This window comes from Pleurodeles waltl, chromosome 1_1, assembly GCF_031143425.1.
Source record: "Pleurodeles waltl isolate 20211129_DDA chromosome 1_1, aPleWal1.hap1.20221129, whole genome shotgun sequence".
Lineage (NCBI taxonomy): Eukaryota > Metazoa > Chordata > Amphibia > Caudata > Salamandridae > Pleurodeles > Pleurodeles waltl.
The window spans coordinates 636,070,802-636,097,454 of NC_090436.1; the positions used below are offsets into that span (position 1 = coordinate 636,070,802).

General features: G+C 43.7%; 1 protein-coding gene across 4 annotated transcripts in view; it reads right to left on the bottom strand.

The window, feature by feature from the left end:
- YTHDC2 (YTH N6-methyladenosine RNA binding protein C2) overlaps window positions 1-26,653 on the bottom strand; it is a 999,369-nt gene that overhangs the window by 909,176 nt on the left and 63,540 nt on the right. For all 4 annotated transcript variants that reach the window (XM_069226524.1, XM_069226522.1, XM_069226518.1 and 1 more), the window contains exon 3: window positions 10,708-10,798. In XM_069226524.1, coding sequence (XP_069082625.1) covers window positions 10,708-10,798 — 91 coding nt within the window. The remainder of the gene's footprint in view (window positions 1-10,707; window positions 10,799-26,653) is intronic.

Below are 26,653 nucleotides of genomic sequence, written 5' to 3' on the forward strand. Positions count from 1 at the left end.
CCATGAGGTGGTGCATGAGCTCTGTGTAGACACTGAACTATACTTCTGGGAAAATCTGGGGACGGTTGAGTCCTCGGTGATACTCTGGAAGGTGTATAAGACAGTGATAAGGGACAGTGCACAGAACTTAGTGGCACAGAAGAGGATAAAGGCATCTGAAACACTAGAAAAATACAAGCAGCAACTCCTGGAGACAGAGGGGGCCCGGCACAGGTTCCGGCTCTTCCCGCCCTTCGCTTCAAGTTAGTTAGAGCAGAATATAGAGCAGTGGCAGAGTTGAAAAGTAAAGCTAGATTGTGCACTGCCCAGCACAGGCTCTATCAAACGTGAGATAAGGCAGGGAAACATCTGACCTGGCTGGGTAGGGAAAAAATGGAAACGAAGTGGGTAGATGAGGTGGAGACCCAGGAGGGGGCTCAGGTCTCCTCTAATACAGGAATTGCGGGGGGCCTTCGCTGATTATGACCTGTACCAGGCCCACCATTTACAGGAGCCACACCACATAGGGGAATACCTACAAGGTATAGTGGTCCCAACTTTGGATGCCGAGTCCCGGGCGACCTTAGAAGGGGACATTACCTTAGAAGAGGTCAAAATGGCCATGACAGTGCTGCGCTCAGGGAAAGCCCCAGGCCCTAATGGTATCCTGACCCCAATGGACAAATAGAGTGGTTCCTTAGAGACCCCTCATGGGCAAAAAAAGCCCAATTATTCTTTTTTTTTTGTGTCAGTTTAGTGGATCCACAGATCCATGGATGGATCCACAGATCCCGAATTTGGAAATCCACTTAAGGATCCGCGAATCCAGAAATCGGAAAAAAAACACCAACTGTATCCAAAATCATGCTACGCACGGCCTTTGGCCATAAGCAGCTTGGGTTTGGGTACATGCAGGAGGGTTGGCCGCCGGGCCTGGCCATCCCTGTTATAGTTACTCAAAATAACTCACTATAACTGCTGAATTTCTAAGGTTTTCTGCGAGTAAATTCAGAAACTAACTATAACGTCCCTGTAACCTTCGGGTTTTTTCAGTTAATTTTATATACATACATATGGAAAATGTTACTTACCAGTAGACATCTGTTTCGCGGCATGTAGTGCTATATATTCACATGCTGTGCATAAGCTTGCCATCTAGTGTTGAGTTCGGAGTAGTACAACTTGTTTTTGTTCAAGACATTTTTCGAGTCACAGGATCGAGTGACTCCTCCTCTCGGTAATACTGCGCACGGGCATCGAGTCCTTTGTTAGATTGTTTGTCCGCAGGCGAGAGAGTGAAGTCGTGAAAAATATATAGTAAGATAGAAAAGGTGTCCATGCAATGTATTCTCATATGTTCATTTATAAATATACATAGAAGACTAAATTGCAACCTGTACACACTTTTGGGAAGGAGGGAGGTTGCATGTGAATCTACAGCACTACATGCCACGAACAGATGTCTACTGGTAAGTAACATTTTTTGTTCACTGGCATGTGTAGCTGTAAATACACATGCTGTGCATTGACTGTAAAACAGTCTCTCCAAAAAGCGGTGGCTAGTGTGCAGGGGTTGTAATTGTCTGAAAAAGTGTTTAAGTACAGCTTGTCCAACATTTGCCTGTTGTCTGGCGAAGATGTCAACACAATAATGTTTAGTAAACGTGTGTGGTGTAGACCATGTTGCTGCCTTACAAATGTCTGCTATAGGTATCTTACCTAAAAAGGCCATAGATGTACCTTTTCTACTAGTGGAATGTGCTCCAGGTGGTACAGGTAATTGTTGCTTAGCTTGAGTATAACAAGTCTGAATACATTTGACTATCCATCTTGCTATAGTTGTTTTAGATATAGATCTCCTTGATGTGGTAATGAGAAAGCCACAAAAAGTTGTTTTATTTTCCTAAAAGCTTTTGTTCTGTCTATATAATACATAAGAACTCTTTTAACATCTAGAGTATGTAGAGCTCTTTCTAGAATAGGAATTGTAGGGGGCAGGAGTGAAGTGGCTCAAATGGTGGAGCCATGAGTCTTGTGATTCAAAGATGGAGCTGGAGAAATCCGTGGTGGAATTATTCTTTATTAGTCCTTCCATAAATGCTTTGATAACTGGAATTCTAAACAACGAAATATGTTGTCTATTTTGTAGATATTCAGCTATGGCGGCTAAATGTAAACAAATAGATGTGTAGGCTAAATTTGCCTTTTGCAAGTGTAATAAATATTGTACAATGCCCTGTACTGTTGGTTGAAGAGGGTTAATGTTTTTTTGTTTGAGTGTAACAAACAAAATGTTTCTATTTTGCTGCATAGCACTGTCCAGTGGTAGGTTTGCATGCTTGTTGAAGGGCATCCATACATTTCTGTGGCATATGTAAATATCCAAATTCTATGACTTCAGGAGTCATATCGCTAGTTTGAGTGATTTGTGATTTGGATGTATTATCTGTCCCTGTTTTTGTGTCAGAAGCTCTGGTCTGTTGGGAAGCTTTTGATGAGGAACAACCAGGAGTTCCAGAAGTGTTGTGTGCCAAGGTTGACGTGCCCATGTAGGGGCCACTAAGATCATGCTTAGGAAAGATTGTTTTATTTTCTGTACGAGGAATGGTAAGAGTGGGAGATGGGGAAAAGCGTAAGCAAATATCACTAGAGAAATGCTTAGAGCATTGCCCTTGGACTGAGGGTGTGGGTACCTGGAGGTGAAATTTTACCATTTTTTTTTTGATTTGTTGCAAACAGATCTATTTGATATGTTCCCCATTTTGTAAAGTATTGTTGAAGCACTTGTGGGTGGAGTTCCCACTCATGTGTTTGTTGATGCATCCTGCTCAGCAGGTCTGCTAAGTGGTTGTCTGTCCCTGGAAGATATTGTGCCACTATGTGAATCTGGTGATGAATCGCCCATTTCCAAAGTGTTTGTGCTAGTTGGGACAGTTGTTGAGATTGTGTCACCCCCTGTTTTGAACATGGCCGTCATGTGTCAACACTGTTCTGTGTTGCAATTGTGAAAGGAATGCTTTCAATGCCAAGAATATTGCTTGCAGTTCGAGGTAACTGATACGAAGAGACTGATGAGCATCGTCCCATATTCCCTGAACTGTTAGGTTGAGGAGATGAGCTCCCCAACTGGTGTTTGAGGCATCTGTTGTGGGAGTAATCTGAGGCACAGGGTCTACAATGGGCCACCCCTTCATAAGGTTTGTGGTATTCCACCAATGTAGAGAGAGAGAAGTTTGGCAGTCCAACAACACTAGATCTTCCATTTGACCCTGTGCCTGAGACCACTGACGAGAGAGACACTGTTGAGAGGAGGCATATGAAGTCTGGCAAGAGGCACTATGGCAATACAAGATACCATCACTCCCAACAGTTTCATAACAGTTCCTACTGTGTCTGTTTGGTTCTTTTAATGTTGCAATTAATGCCTGAAAAGCTTGAACTCTGTTTTGGTTGTGAAAGGCTATTCCTAATTGTGTATTGAGGATAGCTCCTAGATATGGTTTTGTTTGAAGAGGTTGCAGATGAGATTTGATGTAGTTTATAGTGAATCCTAGAGAGTGTAGGAGACAAATTGTTATTTGAGTATCTTTTTTTGACACTGTGGAAATGAATTGGCTTTGATGAGCCAATCATCCAAATAAAGGAAAACATGAATTTGTTTTCTTCTGATGTGTGCTGCAACCACTGCGAGGCATTTTGTGAATACTCTGGGAGCAGTTTTGACTCCAAATGGTAATACTTTGAATTGGTAATGTTGTCCTGCTACTACAAATCTTAGGTATTTGCGGTGTGCAGGATGAATGGTAATGTGAAAATAAGCGTCCTTTAAAACTAAGCCTGTCATGAAGTCTCCTATATGTAATAGAGGAATAACACCCTGAAGAGTGAGCATATGAAAATGTTCTGATAGGATGTAGTGGTTTAAGGGTCTGAGATCTAATTCTGGTCTGAGAGAGACATCTTTTTTGAGGATTACAAAATACAGGGAGTAATGTCCTGTCCCCTGGTATTGCAATGGAACTAGTTCAATAGCTCCTTTTAGAAGAAGGGAATGTACTTCTTTGAGAAGAGTTAGATGATCTTGTGAGAGTCTGTGGGCACGCTGGGGTATATTTGGTGGAGTGGAAAGGAGCTCCAGACAATAACCATTTTGGATAATTTTAAGTACGCATTGACCCATGGTGATTTGAGTCCATTGGGGGTTAAAAAGTTGTAACCTTCTCCTTACGGGACAGTTGTGTTTTAGGATTGTTTCTGGTAAGTCACTGTTTAGTGACGGATGAGGAACCTCTAGATGTAGATGGTTTTCCTCTTCCTTTATTATTTGTTCCTCTATATGATCTTCTGAAGTAACCTCTAATGTATTGAGAGGTGGGTTTAGTTTGATTTGTGGACTGTTCTTGAAACGATGACCTAAATCCTCTGCTAAACCCTGCACAACAAAAATTACTCCTATGTGTGCTGGCTTGTAAGGCACCCATAACTCTGGCAGTTTAATTGTCCTTATTTAACTTTAAGTGTGGTATCCACTTGTGGACCAAATAAGTGCTCATTATCAAAGGGCATATTTAAAACTGCCTGCTGTACTTCCTGTTTAAAACCCGAACATCTGAGCCATGCATGGCACCTTATGAGGTCACCTGTATTAATATTGCGTGCTGCTGAATCAGCAGCATCAAGTGCACATCGAATGGAGTTATTAGAGATTGTTTGTCCCTTATTTACTATCTCTACCCCTCTTTTATGATGTTCTTCTGGTAGATATTGTAAAAGTTCCTCCATAGCATCCCAGTGAGCTCTGTTGTATTTGGAAAGTAAAGCCTGAGTATTAGCAATTTGCCAATGATTGGCTGCTTGAGCTGCCATTCTTTTCCCTGCAGCATCTAATTTTTTACTTTCCTTATCAGGAGGAGGTGTATCTCCTGTTGACTGGCTATTAGCTCTTTTTCGGCCTAGCGTCCATAACTTCCAAAATGTGTTCGACCTGTGATGTAGGGGATGTTATTGACTGTCCAGAGTCACTGAAAGTCTTTTGGTGTTTTTTTTATTCCAAAATGTTTTTGTGGGTGGAACATTTTCGGTGCCGAAATGCTAGCTGCCTGTTTGTATCTTTTTCGGTGCTGAAGTGGTCGGCACCGAAACACCATGTAGTTTTTGTTTTGCCGTGCCAAAATGGAGGTACTGGGGGTCGATGCCGAAAATTTATCTTTGGCTTTTTTCGGTGCCGAGCTGGTATGTGGGGCATTGGAATAAGTTTCTCGGCTCCAACCATGGCTGGAAGGCAGTGGTGGACTGGTGCCCTCTTTCGTAGTTGTTTGGTCCGATGGGAAAGGAGGCTTTTTACTTACAGTTTCTGCAGGCTGCAACGGTTGACTCTCGATGTCTGACTGCACATCAAAGTCTGAATCCTGAACGGAGAAGACCCCCTCTTGTTCCAAATCTTCTTGCGCATGCTCGTCTCCAAAAGTGTCCAGTGTATCCTCTGGCTGTCGAGACGCCATTTGCATTTGACGAGCCCTTTGGTCTCTAAGCGTCTTCTTCGACCGAAAAGAACGGCATGCTTCGCAGGTCTGGTTGTTGTGGTCTGCTGAAAGATTCAAATTACACACCCCGCTGTTGGTCGGTGTGTGGAAACCTTGAATGGCATCGAGGGCAAAATCGAAATGGAGTACGTTCCATCAGCGCTGCATTGTTCAATACCACATGTAACAGGTAGGCCCAAGGAGGGCCTTTCTGTCCACGAAAGTGCAAGAAAATTCAATTCTGAGTGTAGAAAAAGGAACTACAGAGTTGAATATTAGGGAATATGCATTCGTAAACATTACTGATGACGATAGAAAAACAGAAAGAATTCTGTTTTAGACTGTTTGGAGCCGAGAACTCAGAGCGAGTGTAACACACATCCGAACCTGACAGCGGAGAAAAACAATATAACAAAGGAATTGATGCCCATGCGCAGTATTACCGAGAGGAAGAGTCACACGATCCTGTGACTCGAAAACGTTCTTCGAACACAAACAAGTTGTACTACTCTGAACACAAAACTAGATGGCGAGCTTATGCACAGCATGTGTATCTACAGCTACACATGCCATCGAACATATATTTTCACTTTTAAAAAAACAAAGGTTACTGGCACGTTCTAGTTAGATTCTGAATTTACTCGCACAAACACAGAGATTTCAAAAGTTAGTTAGTATTATTTCAACTAACTATAACTTGCGGTCTAAGTTAACTATAACTCGTGCCCCCGCCATGCACAGGTTTTTCTTCAATAATTTGACTGCTAATGTTTCATCGATATTTTTATTGAAATTATAAAAGTTGTCATGAGTGCTGTAATATTTGGGGTAATAAGCAGCACATGGCGAGGGCATGAGTTACAGTTACCCTAGGTCGCGGTTTATAGTTACTAACATAATAGCGCAGGAGGGAGCCAACACTTTTTTTGTTGCCTTTTTTAGGTTTAAAACGACTGCCCCGTGTCTAGCCAGGGCACCCACAAAACATTAAAGAGAGTTGGGAGCTGCACGGGGGCCCCTACCAGCTCCCCAGCCAGTACCCAACTGAGTGCTGACAGGAGATGGCACCATTACTTTGCTCCTGCCCAGGCAGGAGCAGCATTTTTTTTTTTAATACTAAAAAAACAGCAATGTCCTCAGGAAATGGTGCCATGACCCCGCTCTCCACAAATATAACCGTGTTACCCCTGCCCGGGCAGGGTTTAAGTAAAGGCAGGAGACAATAATTTCTTTTTTCCCCAATCGGATGCGCCCAGGCGGGAGCAAAGTTGTGGTTCTAAACTGGGAAAGAGCAGGCAGGGTGTTTCCAAACTGGGAAAGAGCAATGCTTGGGGGAATGGGGCCCTAGAATACTGCTTAGACCACGACCCTGGGTCGATCTACGGGTCAAGCAGAGGGGCTGCATGCCCCTTCCACTAGTTATAAAGATATAGACTGGGGATTTCCTGGGGCCTCATAAGGGCACTGGGAGGAGACCTATGTCCCCCTTCTCCCAAAGTTATTAAGAAATGTCCCTGGGGATGAGGTTTCCGGGGCCTCGTAGAGGCTCGGGCTGGGGGCTGAGCTTCTTCCTCCCCTCATTTTAAAGAAACAGTATTCAGGGATAGAGTCTCAGGGGCCTCATAGAGGCTCAGGGGGCATACGTTTGAAGAAACAATCCCAGGGAATGAAGTGCCTGGAACTCTGAAAAGGCTTAGAGAGGAGGGGCGCATGCCGCTCTACACCACAAATATATCTACTCCACACATTCCCGACCCCTTAGTGATTAACAGCGGCTGAGATTAATTCAAGCATTCCATCCAACACTGTGTTTTATACTTATTGTGTTGCTTCAGGTGGGACTCAACAACTCAACACTTTCTGCTGGAGGTGCTAAGGGTCTGCATGAGTAATCTAGAAACCTGCCTGGGGTGTGCATGGCCCTGCTTAAAGAGTGGTCTCCCAGACCTATTTGTACAGCTCCTGGAGTGAGCTGGTACAAGTCTGTGCCAGAAACAGTGCACCTGGCAGTCGGCCTCAGGTTCGATCACCTGGTGCTGCTGGTGAGTCAAACACAGCCATGAAGACCAGCTGCACTGAATCAGTCACCTAAAACCATGGGGAAAACTGCCACCACAGCCAAACAACAGCCCTGAAACAAGGAATCCAAGGTGGCAAGGTGTGATCGCATCCATTGCCCACCCAGGATTGTCGAGAGCAACCTTGCAGGTAAACCGCAGAGCTTAGCCTGTGCCAAAGGATGAGAGACATTAAAGCACTTGGGCTAACGTATCTTTTATTTGTGATAAGGTGTTCAAGTAAGCTACATACTGAGGACACTTAAGCTAACTGCACCTGAGTGTAATCCTGCCTACATCCATAGAAGGGTGGGGAAAGTAATACAGAGAAGTGTGTCACTAGAGGGGTGATGACCGTTACTGGGAAGGAGCCAGAACACCCCACTAATACAATGCTACAATGCAGTATTCTGCAACCCTACATGTCATATCCATTGCATTGTTAAGTAGTGAGCTATATTGTTAGATTAAAAGTGTTTTCTTTCCATAAGACAAGCACTGGGATGGCCAATACCTATTTGTGTCTGTTGGTTCATTTCTGAGTTCTGAGCACCTGCCCCCTCAACCCCCACCCCAACATAACCTCCCTTAAAAGCTGCTCACCCTTACTACCCTCAAGAATGAAAAGGGTTGTATTTGGTCCAGTTTGCAGAGCCATAGTAGGGTGGGCCTCAGGGATAATGACTACAGCCGTGACTGTTGGGCGCCTGCAGCCCATGTATGCCATGTGATCCAAAAACAGGGTCTGACAAAATCAAAGAGCAAATGTGCAGGAGTATGTGTCTTGCATCCTTTCTCCCCCAAGGAACACTACACTGCAGCGCCAAGCTCTCTACTCACTCTCTCACACCACGCTATCAGCACAAGATCCTGATACTCCATAGCCAATAGGGCAGTGAGCTGCACACTGCAGCCTTCCTTCCTCACAGGCACAATATACTGCACAGCCTTGCACTGCAGTTATTATCTCACTTGCTCAGTCACTCTCACCTAGCAGGCCAAGATCCTGAAATCTTACAGAAAAACATACAGTGGTCTATGGCCTGCAACATCCTTTGTGCCTCAACAAGATCCCATGCCCTCACCAAGCCTACAGAAATAGGCCTCCAAATCCTAGCTGCCAAGGCAATCAAGGTGGAAGTCATACAGTTTGGTAGAATAGTCCATAACATATGTATTTGCCAAGGCAAAGCCCTATATATCCTGAGAAGCACCCCATGCCCCAGTCACATCGGCCCTACCAGAAGTCAAAGAACTAATGGAAATCAAAACAAAATGCACATTTAACTCCAGTTTCTACCATCTCCCTCTTCTGTTTGTGGGCCAAGCAGTTAAATTCACCAATCAGGGGGAGGCAGCTGGCTGTAGTCTAAGTGTAGATACCACCAAAGGTAGACGAGTCATTGCCTTTACCACCTCGAGATTGACTTGGGTGGTATCCTTCTAACATACTACCTTAATGTTAATCTCTTGCCAGGCCAAATTACTATCACAGGGCACCTGTGAACTCTCGGTTATGCCCACACAATCACACGTTGTGATTACATTTCTTTGCCTTTCTCTCCCCATTGCTTTTCTCTTTTGCAAACATGGCTGGACACAGATCAAGAAAGAGCTTGAGACTACACTAATGCTAGAACGCTACAACTTGAAAATAACATAACATGTATGTGTTTTTGCATGTTGTCATGTTTTTTCCCTAAGAGGAAGGTCTTTTTTTGAATACACTAAAATAAAATGGAGAGTAACCAATGCTTTGATATTAACATATTTGTTAATGTTGTAGCTCTCTAACAATAGGACTCCTGTAGTATGCGCCTTTCTGTGACTGAATATTACATTGCCTCTCCCTGTGTTTTTTACTCTAGTGCCTTTCCGCTTGTGCATTTGTGCGCTCATGTCTAGGGTTGGGAAAGTAATTAGTGCTACTCGACTACACTCACCAACCCAAAACTGACATGCTACCCTTCAATCAAAACTTTATAAGCAGCCCTTCTCACAGGCACCCAAACACATCCTAATTCTGACTTTCGTCACTCAACCATAGCTACCACTAACACCATACACCATTGTTCCAATCCCACCTACAAAATGTGTATTTTAATAGCACATGCTAGACAGAGCCACTACCATCATGCACACAACACAATACTAAATGTATCTAGTTGGCAAAGGGCTGGCAAGTCAGTGCCCCGTCACCCACCACACCCTAAAAACACACAGATAAAACAACATCCAAATGCATAACGTTTCATTATAAGGCACCTACCTGGATTGTGATGAACATAAGAAAAGACTGTACTGTGGTTAAGCAATGAGCAATCGATGTCCCCAATCGAGACGTCACTGAATTATACACATAGAACTCCACAAATATCTTCCATTTTCAAATACAACTGTGAATTTAGGTATCCACATATAAATAAACACAAATAATACAACTGAGATTATCAAACAACAGTTCCTCCACGACGATAGATGGCCTTCCCACATCCGCATGAAAGGATGCCCATAAAGAGAATACACCACATTGTGCAATGTAGTTGATACTAAAGAAATGCAAAAATTGCAACATTTGGAAAGGTGTGGGCATTTGTGTGCTAAGTATTTTCAGAAACACATTCTGACTGTCTCCAAATGATGACAGTGTTCTACATAGTTGAGAATATAAACGAGCACAAGGGCAGTATTGTGCAGTTTCACTTTCGCAGGTTTGTCACTAAGATCTATTAAGTCCACGTTTTTCTCTCATAAGAAATATGACAAAAAAATACCTACTACTGGTCATTAAAAATTTGAACAAAATTTGTTTACAGCAACTGGGTCCTTTGATCCAAAATGTTCTCGCGTATCTTGGATAGTCTCTCTGTCTTTCTACTTAGTGTTAAATAAAAAGGGTTTTAAATAGTACTTTTATTTTTATTTAACTAGTACATAGAGTTCATTATTGTAACAAATTCAAATGACGTTGCGTTGTTTTTTTAATAAGCCTGAAGGAATACTAAATCCGAAGTGCATGGGTCATAGTAAGTGCAAAGCCAAAAAGAAACTTATGTTTCAGAGACATCTGAGATGCCTGTGTGGCAAAAAGACCAGAAATTTAGGAATATCATTGTAGCTTAAAAACAACGCATTAGCATGATACTTACCCCTTACTTTTGGAGACCAACCCAACAGACTGGCATAGTCGATGTACATATGCCCTCTCCGTACTCGTCAAGGAAGATGGGAATTCAGTTTCTGAAAGAAGAAACATATTAAAACTAACCTATATTGAACCCTTTAAACATGATGGTGTCTTTCACGCATGCTATTTTTCTCCAGTACATTTCCTACGTTGCTCAAAGCTGGTTTATCTTTTCTTACATTATAAAACATGCAGGTAAACTATGAAAAACATTTACTGACCTGTAACCATACAGCTTGTTTTTGTTATGAGTTCATATATTATGCATATGCCTGCCATCTTTGTTTGAGCATCAGGCATGAATACAATGAGTAATTCCAATAAAACTGGCACCCCATAGTACTTACCCAAACTCCCCCAGCCCACAGTATAATACATCTGAAACTCAAAGTCTAACAGAGCTCAGACAGATGCACTTGACACCACAATTAGACAGTGGGGGTGTGCTTGGGCGGTCATAAGATCAGTACAGAGAGGCATGCAGGGACAAGGGAGATGCCAGCTTTGGCTACGACTAAACCATCTGGAGCACAGCATATCCTTAGAAGGTAACATTAATTCAGGTGGGCCCTCAGCCCATGAATACGCCACCGTTCATATACCCAACACATTAAGGGGATAATCACAACATACTACAATGATATGCTTGGGTCAGCTAGTAGGCAATATTCCCACTAGAGTTCAGCTAAAAAGGCCTGTACCCCACTATACTATTAGGTGCCACCAGCCTCTAGTAGTGTAATCATCTGATCATGGGGGTGGTAGCCACCTATGTCAAAAGGAGTACCACTTTTCGTTGCACCCTGATCACAAAGGAAAGCCTATCAGTTACTGCGCAACATGCAAATACAATGCAAATAATTTGTCAGAGGTCTTGTGAAACAAGTCCCCTACACAACTGAATCATAAAATGAGGAGAAATTTGTCACATGAGCACAGCACCTGAGTCATTTGAGTCTACAGTAGTCTGGATGCAGCCTGAAGTTGGTGATTATAACACTCAAGTTTAAATGCTATGTATTATCCAACAAGCCAATCCGAACTTAGATATATGCCTACCCTGAGGTTGGACAGAACGGCAAAATAAATGGTTTGTCATATGATAGGTCTTTGTGTGATCAATATAGTACTTGCTGGACATCCATACATCCCTTCTGTGGTACGATAAGTGATTCACTACTGACCACAAATTAATGAAAAAAGAAGGCAATTCAACTGTGTGAGAAAGTGGATTATTAGTTGGAGTGGAAGGGACTCCACCACAATTAATTATGTTGTTATCTTGTTAGGCCAGTAGAGTTGTCAGTAATATAAACCACAGCTCCTGGAAGCTGTGGCACAGAGCAAACAGGCCTAATTTAAGAAAATGTGTAAAACATTTAAAAGTACTAATACGGTTAAAAGGTTAAAAACACAACATAATAAAAATCCCACTCTAGCTTATAAAAATAGAGAACCAAATAACAACAAAACAACAAACACCCAATAAGGTGAACCAGAGATATGAATTTTAAAAGTTTTAATTAAAAATGGTGCCAAAAAGTGTTAAGTGCCAATACAGTTCAACTGGTACCTTGGCGCAGTTTGAGTCAGACTGCGTTGAGGTGTGGGTCAGATACAAAAACTAGGTTCGACCAAGTCCGAGATTTTGCCTTCAGATTTAGTCTTGAAAATGTAAGTCAAAGTACTTCAACAGGGTAAGGCAGCAGTCTGCATCCGAGAAGTGCTTCACAAGGTCGTAAAGACGTTGTCCTGGTGAAGCTGTTGGTTTAGGGGGGGAAACTGAAACCGCGCACTGGGTAGTTCCCTCACCAGCTCGATACTTTTGGCACCTTTGCCCAGTCTTCTAAGATGGACTTGGACGTCTTTTTGGAGCTCGGACTCCTCCAACGGGGAAAAGCTGCAGGCGAGGTTGTTCCAAAATGGATTGGCTGCTGTGGAAAAGCTCAGAGCAGGAGAAACCTGAATCTTCAACCCAGCAGCAGCACACCTTAATCGAATTACCTGGCAAATGTGCCCTGGTCCTCTGGAGGACATTGGAGTAAAAAAGTTTCTAAGTCCCAGGTTTTTCAGGATGTTAGAAGAAGTACACTTTGACACAGCCAAGAGTCCCAGGATCTCAGGATCAGCACTTCAAGGTCAAGACTCACTCCAGCAGAAGCCACCAGCTGGTGTAGTTGGAACTCTTCATGAAAAGGCTTCTTGCAGCTTGTTGTGGCCCTGTAGCTTAACAGGAGGTCAGCCAACTGACCTTTCGAGTCCACTTCTTTGCCTTCGGTACATGTGGGAGACGTACACCTTCATGACACTCACAGATCTCACTTTAACAGCAGCTGCAGTCCTTCTTCTGTTCCACCACAGATCCAGAGTTTTCTGAAGAATGTACCCCAGGTGCCACATTTATGCCTGGCAATAGTTTGTGGGTGGAAGGGACTACTGGCACCTCCCTAACCAATTAGGAAGAAGTTCCCAGGGGTAACCCTACCCCCCGCTTTTGCAGTAGTTCCTGTGTGTCCCACTGCAGATAATGCCACAGTGCCCCTCTCAGACTAACCCAGTAGTTCCCAAACAAGGCTCCCTTGACCTATTGGCCTTTAGCCGTGGCTACTCATTATGTTAATTCTTTTGGGGTGGATGGAGGGATGCAAGCCTGGCCTCAGGAGTACTTCTAGTTATCTCCCTGAAAATAACTGGGTTGAAGCCGATGGAGGTATTATAATCATATACGGTCTATAAGTCTAGAAACATGCCCATTGCCCCGGAATTACGCCCACAAATCTAAGACCATGCTCACATGAACTATCATCTAGTCTTCTACAGATCTGAAAAGTACAAGCCAACAGCGCCCCGTTCTGTGGCTCTTCAGATAGCAGCCCACTTAAACCCATCTCCTCTTAAAAGTGCTGCCTTCTCACAGTCACTGTTGTTTATTCTGTAGTAACTCTACTGTAAATACCAAGACTAAGGTATCCCTGAAAAGAGATTGTTTTCAGAAGACTCTCATTGAATCAGTGGACATGTGTCAGACGAGGTGGAAATGCAGACCTATATATCATATTCTGCTGTGTCCAAAGCTGCATGGAGATGTGTCCAGAACCCATATAAACAGTACTGTGTCTTGCAAACATTTTTTGCAAGAGAGAGGTCAAGTCAGATTTTGCAGAAAGCCAGGTTGGCTGGTTTGTTATACTTTTGAGAAAATGTCTCAAGAAGACAAGGCAAGCCTTTGATTTTTAAGGAGTGTTCTAGATCTGTTTGTGATGCCTGCATTTCTGTGACCAAGCACTGTAATGTATACATGCGAGCAGTATATATATGGGGCAAGCTGTACTTGTGGGAATGCTGCAAGGAGGTAGACACGTGCAGTTCAACATGCACAGACTGCTACTGCAACCAAAGAAGCCATGGGCATTTTCCACTTAGTCTGCCAAAGCCCTAAGAAAATGAGGCGCAATTATTAGACATGTGGCTGATCGTCCATGTCCTACTCTTCACATTGTGAGGCTCATCAGTGAAGTCCTGGGAGAACTTTCTCCATTTTTGCCATTCAATCACATCAGTTTTAATAAGGCAAGTACCAAATATAAGTATATATGTCTTCTTGAAAAGCCAGTGGTATCTGTAAAATACATAGCCATTACCTTTTCGAGCTTTCTGCCCCCCCTAATAACGGTAAGTGTATTTAGAATGGCTAGATTGAATTACTAATACATATATGACCGTGAGGTTAGGAATTTTCGTGTCAATCATTTCTTAAAGGCCTCGAGGCACATTAATACACATATTGATACTTTTCTTTTTTTTTTAAATGCTTAATGCTTATTTTAAATGTTAAAACCGTTTCCATTGTTTCTCTCTGCTTTAGCAGTTGTTGTCCCAGTAAACAGAGCAGGTAACTTTTATCCCACTACAAGAAACTGACTTCTAGAAAAAGGCATTTTTGAAGAAGCAGCTGATTCAATATTCATGTCTGCTGATCATCGTTGTCCCTTGCTTGCACTCACAGCAGGACCCTCTATGAAGATGTCAGACAAAGCAGTCTTTATTGTGAGATCTGGGCCACCCACTCTGGAAGAAAGCCTGCTGATCTGTGTTCTCTATGAGCTAGCGTGTCAGCGGTATCTAATCTGCGCCTGTGACATTTGATGAAGCATTGCATGTACTTCTTTGCTGCCTTTAGAAACCCCCCACTGCAGAAGTTACACACAGGAGCTAGACAACATGAGCAATGAGCAAATAGCGTGCGGCAAAATATATTGAGCCTCCACCACAATTTTATCTTTTGCTTTGGTAAATCAGACAAACAAATGCAGAGAACAAAATGCTATATTTTCTCCATGTTTTTAAGAATGGTGATATTGTTTGTGTAGGATTCAGTACCATTAGTGGTTCCAAAACTGTGTGCTTGATATGTAGCACCCCTGGCCAGCCATGCCACACATACTGGGAACCACTGGCCTAAACACAAGATTATAAAACCCTTCCCCCCCTTGTGCAGGATCTGTGTGACCACCCCAAAGTGGTCTTTAATATGTTTGAAAACATCTAACTTCACCAGTGAATTGGGCTTTTAACAAATATTACAAAAAGCCCAAGAATGAAATTTCTAGCTGTTTCCTAGCCAAATATAGTATTATTTAATGTAATAGTGTATCCCAGTGTTTTCTCTATGGAACAACCACCCTTGCTACAGTGAAAACAGCTGTTAGGTGCTAGTCACTGTAAGTGCCTGTATAACATTACATTTCTATGGGTCTTTCTTTTAAATACCATGCACCCTACCTTATGGGCTATAAGGTCAAAGTAAGGGTAACCTATTAATATTTATTAGAAGCAGTTAGACCTGTCAAAAGGGTTTATTTTCATTAGTTGAATCAAAGCTTTTATACTGTCACTGTGAGACTACCGTGGTGGGTCTAAAGCCATGTTTACACTGTAGCTGTAGTAGATGGCACAATAAGTGCTGCAACCCACTAGTGACACTTAACATACCTGCCTTTGTACTATTTATACCATACACTAGGGACTTATAGGTGAGTTAAATATACCAATTAGAAGGATAACCAATTTTGACATGCTGTAGGGGTCTGGGCACATGCAGTGCACTGAAGCCTGGTTAGCAGAGTGCCAGATAAAGAACCAGCAGCATCAGTAAACAAATCACAGGGGGTCAGCATGCAAAAAGACGCACTCTGCTGTAAACTGTCTGACATGGAAAGGTGATATCTCCTTGAAGTGAAACCTCAGGTGCCATGTAATACTACACTACCTTCGAATACAGCATGACATTGCATTGTGTCAGTTAAGATGCACACTTCAGGAGCTCCAGTGAAACTTAAGTCTTTACTATATAATGCCCAAAAGTATCTACAAACTGGCCCCACAATTAGAAAGAGGTCTCATGAGTATTAGAAAGTGTGGGATTCGTCAAGAAGTTCCCTTCCTTTCTCAGCCACATGATTAGACAAAGGTCAAAATATTGTCAACGTAGAGATTTGTACAGAGATTCTCTTATTCCCCCTTCACAGTGAAGCAGCAGTGCACCCGTTGGATAATTCTATACTTATGGATTTTAGCAGGGTACAGGTGAGATAGCATGCATTGCTCCCTAAACTTAATAAGCTCTACTGTAGCTATTTGAAACGACCACAGAGGTGTATGGAGTGGATAAGTGCTCTATAGTACAGCACAGTAAGTGGTGCTTGAGCTTTAGAGGCCAGCCATGGCTCACTTTGAAACCTGGAACACACCAAACAAACTATTTAGTACACAGAAATGTTGACTGCTACAAAGGTAAACTCATTGCTACTAGAAACTGGACCATGAGCCAAGGCAAATCTTAGGCTATACACAGCCATTAGCTATCTCTATGGTCACCCTTCCTGATACTAGACATATGCAGCAAGGTATGAGATTAATGACTTGTTGTGAGGTTGCAGGGAAACAAGAAACAAGGAAATTTGAAAACAAATAAAGCAGAGGAAAGATGATGCAGATCAAACAGAGACTTGAGCAATCGTTTGAAACAGTGGTTGAATTAAAAACAATAGTTTCTGCTCAGCCATAAAATGCCATGGCCTTCAGAAAAACTATCAATCCAGCCTCAGCTTAAAACTGAGACATAGAAAACACAGTCATTAACATTGTGAATGAGCTATCAATTGCAAAATATTGTTTCATATGGCCTGAAGAACCTAGACATCAATGACATTTTTCAATAAATAATGTACAATGAAAACATTACACTGAAATTATTTTCTTCCTTCGACTTGTGGAGTAAACTATTCATCTGCCTTGTCACCCATCCTGTCTCATATCAACATGCTAAAGCTGGCCCAGATTCTACAAAGCTATTGCATGTCATGTCATGTCTTTCAATGACATTCAGCTCCACCTCAAGTTAAAAGAGCGAGACAGGCGAGAGATATGTGTGGACCTCATCCTCTACACTCAGTGCTGGAAGAATAAATCTTTCCTTTGCCTAAATCCCACCAAGACAGATCCTTCACACAACCCTTTGGAAGATCCCCACTCTTATTCATGAGAACCCATAACTTGAACTGATCTCCAACTATGTGTTCCACTGCTTGAGTTTCTAACTCGGATCCTGGAAGACACCTTCCCAAAGTGTATGTCCCAATTTGACAAATGCTAAAGGATGTTTTGCAGATTCTCAGCTCATATGCTAAAATATATCCGATGGGTCAACACATGGATGCACACCATTCACCTTCAGGTCTAGGCAGTCAGATCATATCATCCTGTACTGAAGCTCTTGTACCGATAACCAGTGAAGCAAAGTACAAAATTATACAAGAAGGTGACTCTCCATAGATACGTCACAAACACCTCTCAATACTGCCTGAGTGTGACTTTCAAAGCCTGCTGGCTACCCACAAGCCCAATAACAAGTGTTTTGGAGCTATCAAGTCTCCTCCTCGCGAATGATCAAGCTAACCACCTCAGACAGAAGTTCAGAATGGTTTCCAAAATGTTTTTATTCTGCCCAAGAAGAAAGGAAACATGCTGTTTGCTAAAAATTAAGCCATCTGCTGTCTACTCGCTTCTTGCAAGCTGCCCTCAGCCTTAGTATTCCATGACCAGATCAAATTCAGTGGCCCTATGGGGCATGCCTTCAACCCCAGGTCCACCACAAACCTCCAAGAACATATTGCATGAGGCAGCGTATAACCATGAGTAAGATGGGTGCTCTCTAAGAAGCTCCTCTTGCCGGCTCCTTATCTGGCCATTTAGTGACCTTGTGCTACATCTCACCATCCGTAGGAGAGGAGATGAAACATTTACTGCTCTTCCCAGAGCTGCCTGCAGACTCCACAAGCTCACAAGAATATGTGCTGATACAACTGCCACCCTTTCCAACTCATCCCATCTTGCCCTACACATCTGTGTACAGCAGACTTTCCTGGAAAAGTGCACAGAGATGAGGTGGAGTCCCAGTGCCTATCAGGGAGGCCTACCATCATTGACTAAGTTGAGAGATTAGACTGCTGTGCTGTATTGTTGGTACACAGCTCTACATTCTCAAGAAGCCAGGTCCTAAGCTGGAGGGCAGTGCGAGTCTTAGTGACATTTGGTGTCTCCTACTTCTCACCTAAAAGCCCAGATGAGTGTGCAACTGTGACCTAGAGCTGCTTCATCTGTCAAAGATTTAGAAAAATAATAAAAGGGCGATGATGAATTGATCCTACCAGAGCTGTCAGTAGGAGCTCCTAGATGATATGAAAATCAGGAGCTGTAATCATAAACCACCGTCTCTTTTCAAGGTAAACTTAATGCTCCAGGGTTATGCAAAAAAAAAAAAGAGTTGGCGCTTTGTACCAATATATCATAAAGGGCTGATCCACAGGCATGGGGTCACATAAGGCCCAAAAGATGATGACCAAAAATGAATGAATAAACAAAAAGTTGCAGGTGCAGGCAGCAACAGCCTTGATTACTGCAACACTACTAGGACATCTACTGCATGGCTTCCTTCAAAGGTACACCACTGAATATATTTTATACTTTATCTAGTACAAGGTCATATTATAGAAAGTGCCTGTACGAGCAACCCACTTTGTGCGCCCCCAGGGTACTTTGGTATTACAGAAGGCACTACAAACACTTGTGCAGTCCCTACTGTAATACAGATAGTGCTAGCACACATGTACCGCAAGGGCTATCTCCAGAGGGTGTTCCCTCAACTGCATGGGGGCATGGTCCAATGCAAATGAGGGAATCTCTTTGCCTCTGTGCCCGCGCCGTATTATGGACACAGGTGCAAAGGCAAAGAAGCAATCAGAACAAAAAGGTGGCGCACTGTCAGTGTGCCCCCTTATGGCAGCCCTCTGGAGAGGAGAAAGGGGTCTCATGAACCCCCTGACATCCACTTTCAGGCAGATGCAGCCACTCACTGCACCTGCCTGCAAGGGGATCTCTCTCCAGTCTTTAAACTGCAGGCAGGTTTCCACCTGCACAGTGAAACATGGAGCGGCTTTGAAACAGCTTTTTTGTATTTCATTTGAATGCAATCCCCGCCCCCCCCGGGCAGCACAAAGTTGTGGCTACCCTGAGGGTCACACATTCTCTATAATACGGCATACTTTTTCCGTTTGAGCACAGTGCAGCTTTTTTAAGTTGCGTAATTGGCCCAACAGGAAAAGTGCGCCCTACCTGGAATATGTCCCCTGAAAAGAATGGGCTCTAAGCCAGCAGTGGAGCACCTCCAGTCTACACATTCAAATGAGTCACAGAGTGAGTGTTAATTATCATTAATCTGCACCTGATCAGTGGTGACTCAACTGACACTGGAAACCTCATGCGCCTTCTCAGAAAATGTCTCAGAAGGAAACAGCTACCATGCCCCCGTCACACTTATCTTGCAGTAAACCCGTAAAGGGGAATGGGGGTTAGTGAGATCCTATGACAGTGGCTGCCGGGAGTAACATAGAAACAGTAAGTGCACCAGTGGAAATACCCTTGCTCTTTTGAAGGTAGCCTCCTGTAATGTGACCCTCTTTCTGAGGTGCCAGCCTGGCTTAAGTGTGACTCCTTTCCAGCCATATATTGTCCCACTGGCAACTGAAAACCAAAGCCTGATTCTTAAAAAAAAAAAAACAGCCAAGACGGACTTAACCTGTCAACTTAGTCGCAGACTGTTTAGAAGGATTCCTTTTTCATGAGCTTCCACAACCTAATATAATAGACATGTGACTGAGTTGTTCTGTAGTTTCAGTCCTGACTTTAAAACACAGCATTAAGTAAGGCACCACACATTAATCAACAGGAGCCAGTGCAGCTTGTTTGCAGGTCCACTAGTAATGTAAACGGGGCGTGCTACATATACCGCCACTAGCAGACCTATTAAAGTATTGGAACCGCAAGGAGGCAGGTATTTTTAACCTCTTTAAGACCCACCCCCTCCTATCTTTTCCTTCACTTGAGTCACATTGACGAAACAATGCAAGTGCTCCCACATATCTCATGGGTCGTAGCACGCCCGTTCTGCAACGGAACGGGAGGAACCCAATGATGAAGCATGCCACCAAGGGGTAATCCTGGAGGGTGAGTTTTTTTTTTTAAAGGAATATCTTTTCTTGTTTTTCCTCCGGTGACTCCCTTTCTGCTGGGTCTTTATGTAACGTTACCCAGAGAAGGATGCCATGTTGACTTTACCCGTTTGTCCCTACCAGCACACACAAGCTGCAATGGCAGTGCGCATGTGTTTGGTGAGGGGTCCCTTTTGGGGGCCCAATACATGCTGCAGTCCTTAGGGGCACTCCCTGGCCAGAGGGCCCTTGGTACCCCTGGTACCTTTTACAAGGGACTTGGCTATGTGCCGGGGTGTGCCAATTGTGGAAGCTATGGTACAGTTTGGGGAAAGAACACTGGTGCTGGGGCCTGGGTAGCAGGATCCCAGCACACACTCAGTCAAGTTAGCATCAGATATATGGCAAAATGTGAGGAGAGGGTTAATCATACCAAAAGGGGCACTTTCCTACAGCCTGATGCTGCTAATTCTGCCCTGGGAGTGAAAGGATTTGACTTTGCTTTCTACAGCCTGCTCTCTAAGGTTCTCCAAGGGCTTGAACTGAGCTTGCGTCCTGTTGCGAAGTCTGAGGGATATCAAAGACGTCATCTGCCAGTGCCAGGGCTCTTCTGCAGAGAGTCCTGACTTGCTAAGACTTGGAAGTGGAAGCTGTTGGCTTAAAGAAAAATCCAAGCACTGCGTTCGCTGCAGCAGAAAACTCAACGCAGCACCTGCACTATGGCTGAAAAATTAACGCAGCACCAGCAAAATCGATGCATGGTCTGCTTTAGTGCTGATCCATTATTGCCACACATCGTCTCTGGCGGTCACATCTTCAATACCAGCGCAAGTAACCGAGGCTGAGTGGCTAGACGCTGGTGCATTCTTTTCCTGTGGGGAAATATTCAATGCATCGCCTACCTGGCGGGGGGAAAAACGATGCATGGCCTCACTTTTGAGTAAGGAATCGACGCATAGCTTGCTTTTCTGACGCATCACCTCCCCTGCAGCTTTATTTTTGACGCATACCAGGTACTTTGTGCTAAAACACCACAGCCATTGATTACTATGGATTAAGACTCTTAACTTTAAACATTGATATATTTTCTTGTGTATGTTGGATTTTTGTAATTTTGGTCTTGGTTTGTTCCGATAAATATTGGATATTGTTCCAAACTGGTGTGGACTACTTTTGTGGTGTTTTCACTGTGTTACTGTGTTAGAGTGTGTGTGTGTGCAAATACTTTACACATTGCCTATGAGATAAGCCTGACTGCTTGTGCCGAGCTACCAAGGGGGTGAGCAGGGGTTATCTTAGGTCCGTGCTTTGCCTACCCTGACTAGAATGCAGGTCCCTACTTAGACAGGGTGTGAACCGACTGCCAACTACAGACCCCATTTCTAACATACTTTAAAAACAGTGGGCTTAAGAACAGAGAGGTGGACTCTTGATGTTGGGCATTCTGAAAGAACATGAAGTAAGTCCTGAACACAGCATGAACCAAGAGGACAAATATCTAAATGCTAGGTTACACCCGCCCATCTCCCAATTAACATGCTCAATTTGAGATATCCAAACCTTGGCATGGGTAACCCTCTCCTAGTTTTATGGCCTGTTAGTGATGCAGGATAAGCCTTCATTGGTTTTACCAATGATCTATCCAATAATGATTTAAACATTTTCAAGTTTGAGTAGCAGTCTGTAGAAAAGTTTCCTCTTTTTGGCATCTTACCCCCAATTTCTGCCTGATGTCAGTGATTATGCTCCCTCTCCTCTAAATGTTGTCACTGCATACTGGTAACCCAGCATTTCACCCATAATTGCAATACTGGTCCCCCCTTATAAATCCTTATTATATGGTACCTAGGTACCCAGGGCATTGAAGTTCCAGGGGATCCATATGGGCTGAAACATTTCTTTTGCCACCTACAGGGAGCCCATAAAAAGGCTTCTAAGGACTGCCATTGCAGCCTGTGTGAAATGGTGCTTGCACCCTTTCACTGCCATTTACACTGCACCAGGTCACTTATAAGTCACCCCTATTGCAGGCCTTCCAGCCCTGAAGGCAGGGTGCAGAGTACCTGTGTGTGAGGGCACCCCTGCACTAGCAGAGGTACCCCCCTGACCTCCAGGACCATTTTCCTGGACATCGTGAGTGTGGGGACTCCATTTTACGCGTGCACTGGACATAAGTCACTACCTATGTCCAGCTTCACAATGGTAACTTCCAATATGGCCATGTTTGGTATCAAACATGTTGGAATCATACCCCAAGGCTTTTCCAAGCATTGGTTGTATGATTCCATGTACTCTAGGGGCTCCTTAGAGGACCCCCAGTATTGCCATTACAGCCTTCTGAGGTTTTCCACACAGCCCCAGCTGCTGCCACCTCACAGACAGGTTTCTGCCCTCCTGATGCTCAAGCACCTCGAGTCCAGGAAGGCAGAACACATAATTTCCTTTGGGAGAGAGGTGTTACACCCTCTCCCTTTGCAAATAGGTGTTACAGGCATGGGAGGGGTAGCCTCCCAGAGCCTCTGGAAATACTTTAAAGGATACAGATGGTGCCCTCCTTGCATAATCCAGTCTACATCGTTTCAGGGACTCCCAGTCCCTGCTCTGGCATGCAACTGGACAAAGGAAAGGGGCGTGACCATTCCCCTGTCCATTACCACCCCAGGGTAGTGCTCAGAGCTCCTCTAGAGGGTTCCTGGGTTTTGCCATCTTGGATTCCACGTTGGCAGGGCATCTCTGGAAGCATCTTAGTGGCCAATGCCAGCAGGTGACGTCAGAGCCCTCTTTTGATAGGTGCTTACCTGTGTAGCTGACCAGTCCCCCCTTTCAGGGCTGTTTAGGGTCTCTCTCTTGGGTGGGTCTTCATATTCGGATTGCAAGACTCCAGCAGGAATCCTGTGCATCCTTTACTTAACCTTCTTACCAAAGAAACTGCATCTGGACCCTCCAGGAACTCTACAAACTGCAACAAAGAAGCAAAGGCGACTTCTGCAACATTGTATTTTCAGCTCCTGCCAGCAACTGTTTGTAGGCCGTGCATCTTCTGAGGACTGTCTTCAGCCTGCACCAGAAGAACGAAGGAATCTCCCTTGGAGTGAAGGAGTCATTCCCCTGCTTCAGCAGGCACTCTTCTGCAGCGATGACCGGTGGTGTGGGTCCTCTCTGCTGATGAAGTGCGTGGATCCAGCATCACAGGTGGTGGACTGACGTGGTCCCGATGGTCCTGACGTCCTACTGTCCAACTTTCGTGGAGGCAAGAGCCTGCCTCCCCACGCAAGACAGTACCCCCGTGCACCACGTGTTTTGCAGTTGCTAAGGCTTGTTGGCATCCTTCTACAAAGTTCTTCATGCACCGTGCAGCTCTGGCCCCAAGCACTGCTTCCAGAGTGGTTCTCCGGCAGAGTGGGATCCCTTTGTGTAGTGCTGCGTGGGCTTCCTTTTGCATCTTCTTTGTCCCGGTGCTGTGGGACTCCTGTGCACGTTGCCTGGTCTTCTGAGCGCTCCCGGAGTTGCTGAGAGCCCCCCTGGCTCTCCCTCCTTGGGAGAGTCCACCAGGTCCCTCCTGGTCCCAGGCAACGCCATTTTCCGCTAATCGTGTGCTTTGCATGTGCCAAGGCTTGGTGGCAGAATCCAGCGACGCAAACCAGACTGCATTCATCCATCCAGCGTGGGACATCTGCACCAACCAGGACCCCGCATCTGTCTTCTTGGGTGCAATACTGACTGTTGTTCCTCACCAGTGGTTCCTCTTTTGCACCTTCATCTAGGTTAGCAGGGGCTCCTGTTCTCCCTGGACTCTTCAATGCTTCTTGGACTTGGTCCCCTTCTTCTTCTTGGTCCCCTTCTTCCAGAGGTCTTCAGGTCCAGGAATCCATCGTTGGTGTCTTGCAGTCTCTTCTAGTTCTTGCATAATCTTCTTTCTCATGTTCTTGTGTGTTCTAGTAAAGTTATTGTTATTTACTCCTGCTTTTCCTGGGCACTGGGGTGGGTTCTATTACTTACCTTTGGTGTTTTCTAATACTCCCAGCGCCCCTCTACATACTACACTTGCCTAGGTGGGAAACCGACTTTTGCATTCCACTTTCTTAGTATATGATTTTTGTTCCCCCAGGGCCCATTTCTAACTACTGTGATTTTCACTATTTGCACTATTTTGTAACTGTTTTTATAGCTATTTCTGCATACCAGTGTATATAATTTGTGTATTAATTACATCCTAAGGGAGTATAGTCTCTATGGTATTTTTGGCATTTGTGTCACGAACATAAAGTACCTTTATTGTTGGAACACTGAGCATTTTCTTTGATGAGTGTGAGTACTGTGTGACTACAGTGGTATTGAATGAGCTTTGCATGTATCCTACTAAGGCCACGGCTGCTCATCCACACTACCCCTAGTGAGCCTGGCTTCTAGACACTGTCTACATTTCACTAGTAAGGGATAACTGGGCCTGGTATAAGGTGTAAGAACCTTAGGTTCCCACTACAAACCAGGCCAGCCTGCTACAGTGATTCAAGGTTTTGGAATTCATTTCATAAGAGAAAGAAAAGAGAAAGATTGAGCACTACATTTATTTCCTGTCTGCTTCAGTTAACTTGATGAAACTTTTCAAGCACTTATGAGAGTTCCTAGGTGAAATAACCTGAATGCTGCATTTGTTTATTTTGGGAAAACTGTAAGGGAGAATTTTTTTACCAGGGTATCATTTAATGCTGGGAGTAAGCAACAAAACAAAAAAATCCTTCCTGCATAAGACAATTCTGGTATAGAACACTTATTGTTTGCTCTAATAGATATACAAATTAAATAAATAGACTGTATTCTAGTAATGATTTTTTTTTTTACATTCAGAACATTTTGTTTGTTTGACCATACATGACTCATTCCCCAGTCTTAAGGCAGGAAGTTAAGGAGTCTGAGTAATGTGTGTAAACGAATAGTCAACAATAGTTCTTATATTGTTTTGTCAACTGATGTTAACCCCTTAGCTGCTGGGCCTTCACCCCCACCCATCCGTACTGAGCCCTTTTTTTTGGCTATTTGGGGTAGTTTGTGCTTAGGCCTTCATAACTTTTTGTCCACATAAGATATCCACCCCAAATTTGCGCCCTCTTTTCCCAACATCCTAAGGATTCTAAAGGTACCCATAGTTTGTGGGTTCCCCTGGAGGAGACCAAGAAATTAGCCAAAATACAGCTAAATTTTTTTTTTTTCAAGAAAAAGGGGGAAAAAAGGGCTACAGAAGAAAGCATTTGTTTTTTTCTTGAAAATGGCATCAACAAAGGGTTTGCGGTGCTAAAATCCCAGCTTTCAGGAACAGGCAGACTTGAATCAGAAAACCCAATTTTTTCAACGCATTTTGGTATTTTACTGGGACATATCTCATTTTTACTATTTTTTGTGCTTTTAGCCTCCTTCCAGTTAGTGACAGAAATGAGTGTGAAACCAATGGATCCAGGACAGCTAAACATTTCTGAAAAATAGACAAGATTCTGAATTCAGTAAGGGGTCATTTGTGCAGATCCTACAGGATTTTCCTACAGAAAATAACAGCTGAAATAAAAAAATACTGAAATTGAGGTGAAAAAAACAGCAATTTTTCTCCAGGTATTACTCTAACTTTTTCCTGCGATGTCATATTTGCAAAAGTAATATACCGTTACATCTGCTGGACTCTTCTGGTTGCGGGCATATATAGGGCTTATAGGTTTATTAAGAACCCTAGGTACACAGAGCCAATAAAGGAGCTGCACCTTGCAATGGGGTTTCTTTGTATACCGGGTGTACAGCAATATATTTGGTGAACTATAAAGAGTGAAAAATAAGTATCAAGGAAACCTTTGCATTTCCAAAACGGGCACAAGATAAGGTGTTGAGAAGCAGTGGTTATTTGCACATCTCTGAATAATTCTGGGGTGCCTATACTAGCATGTGAATTACAGGGCATTTCTCAAATAGACATCTTTTTTACACACTGTCTTACATTTGGAAGGAAAAAATGTAGAGAAAGACAAGGGGTAATAAAACTTGTTCTGCTATTCTGTGTTCCCCCAGGTCTTCCTATAAAAATGGTACCTCACTTGCGTGGGAAGGCCTAATGCCTGCGACAGGAAACGCAACGTGGACACATCACATTTTTACATTGAAATCGGAAGTGTTTTTTTGGAAAGTGCCTAGCTGAGGATTTTGGCCTCTAGCTCAGCCGGCACCTAGGGAAACCTACCAAACCTGTGCATGTTTGAAAACTAGAGACCTGGAGGAATCCAGGCTGGGGTGACTTGTGGGGCTCGCGCCAGGTTCTGTTACCCAGAATCCTTTGCAAACCTCAAAATTTGGCAAATAAAACACTTTTCCCTCAGATTT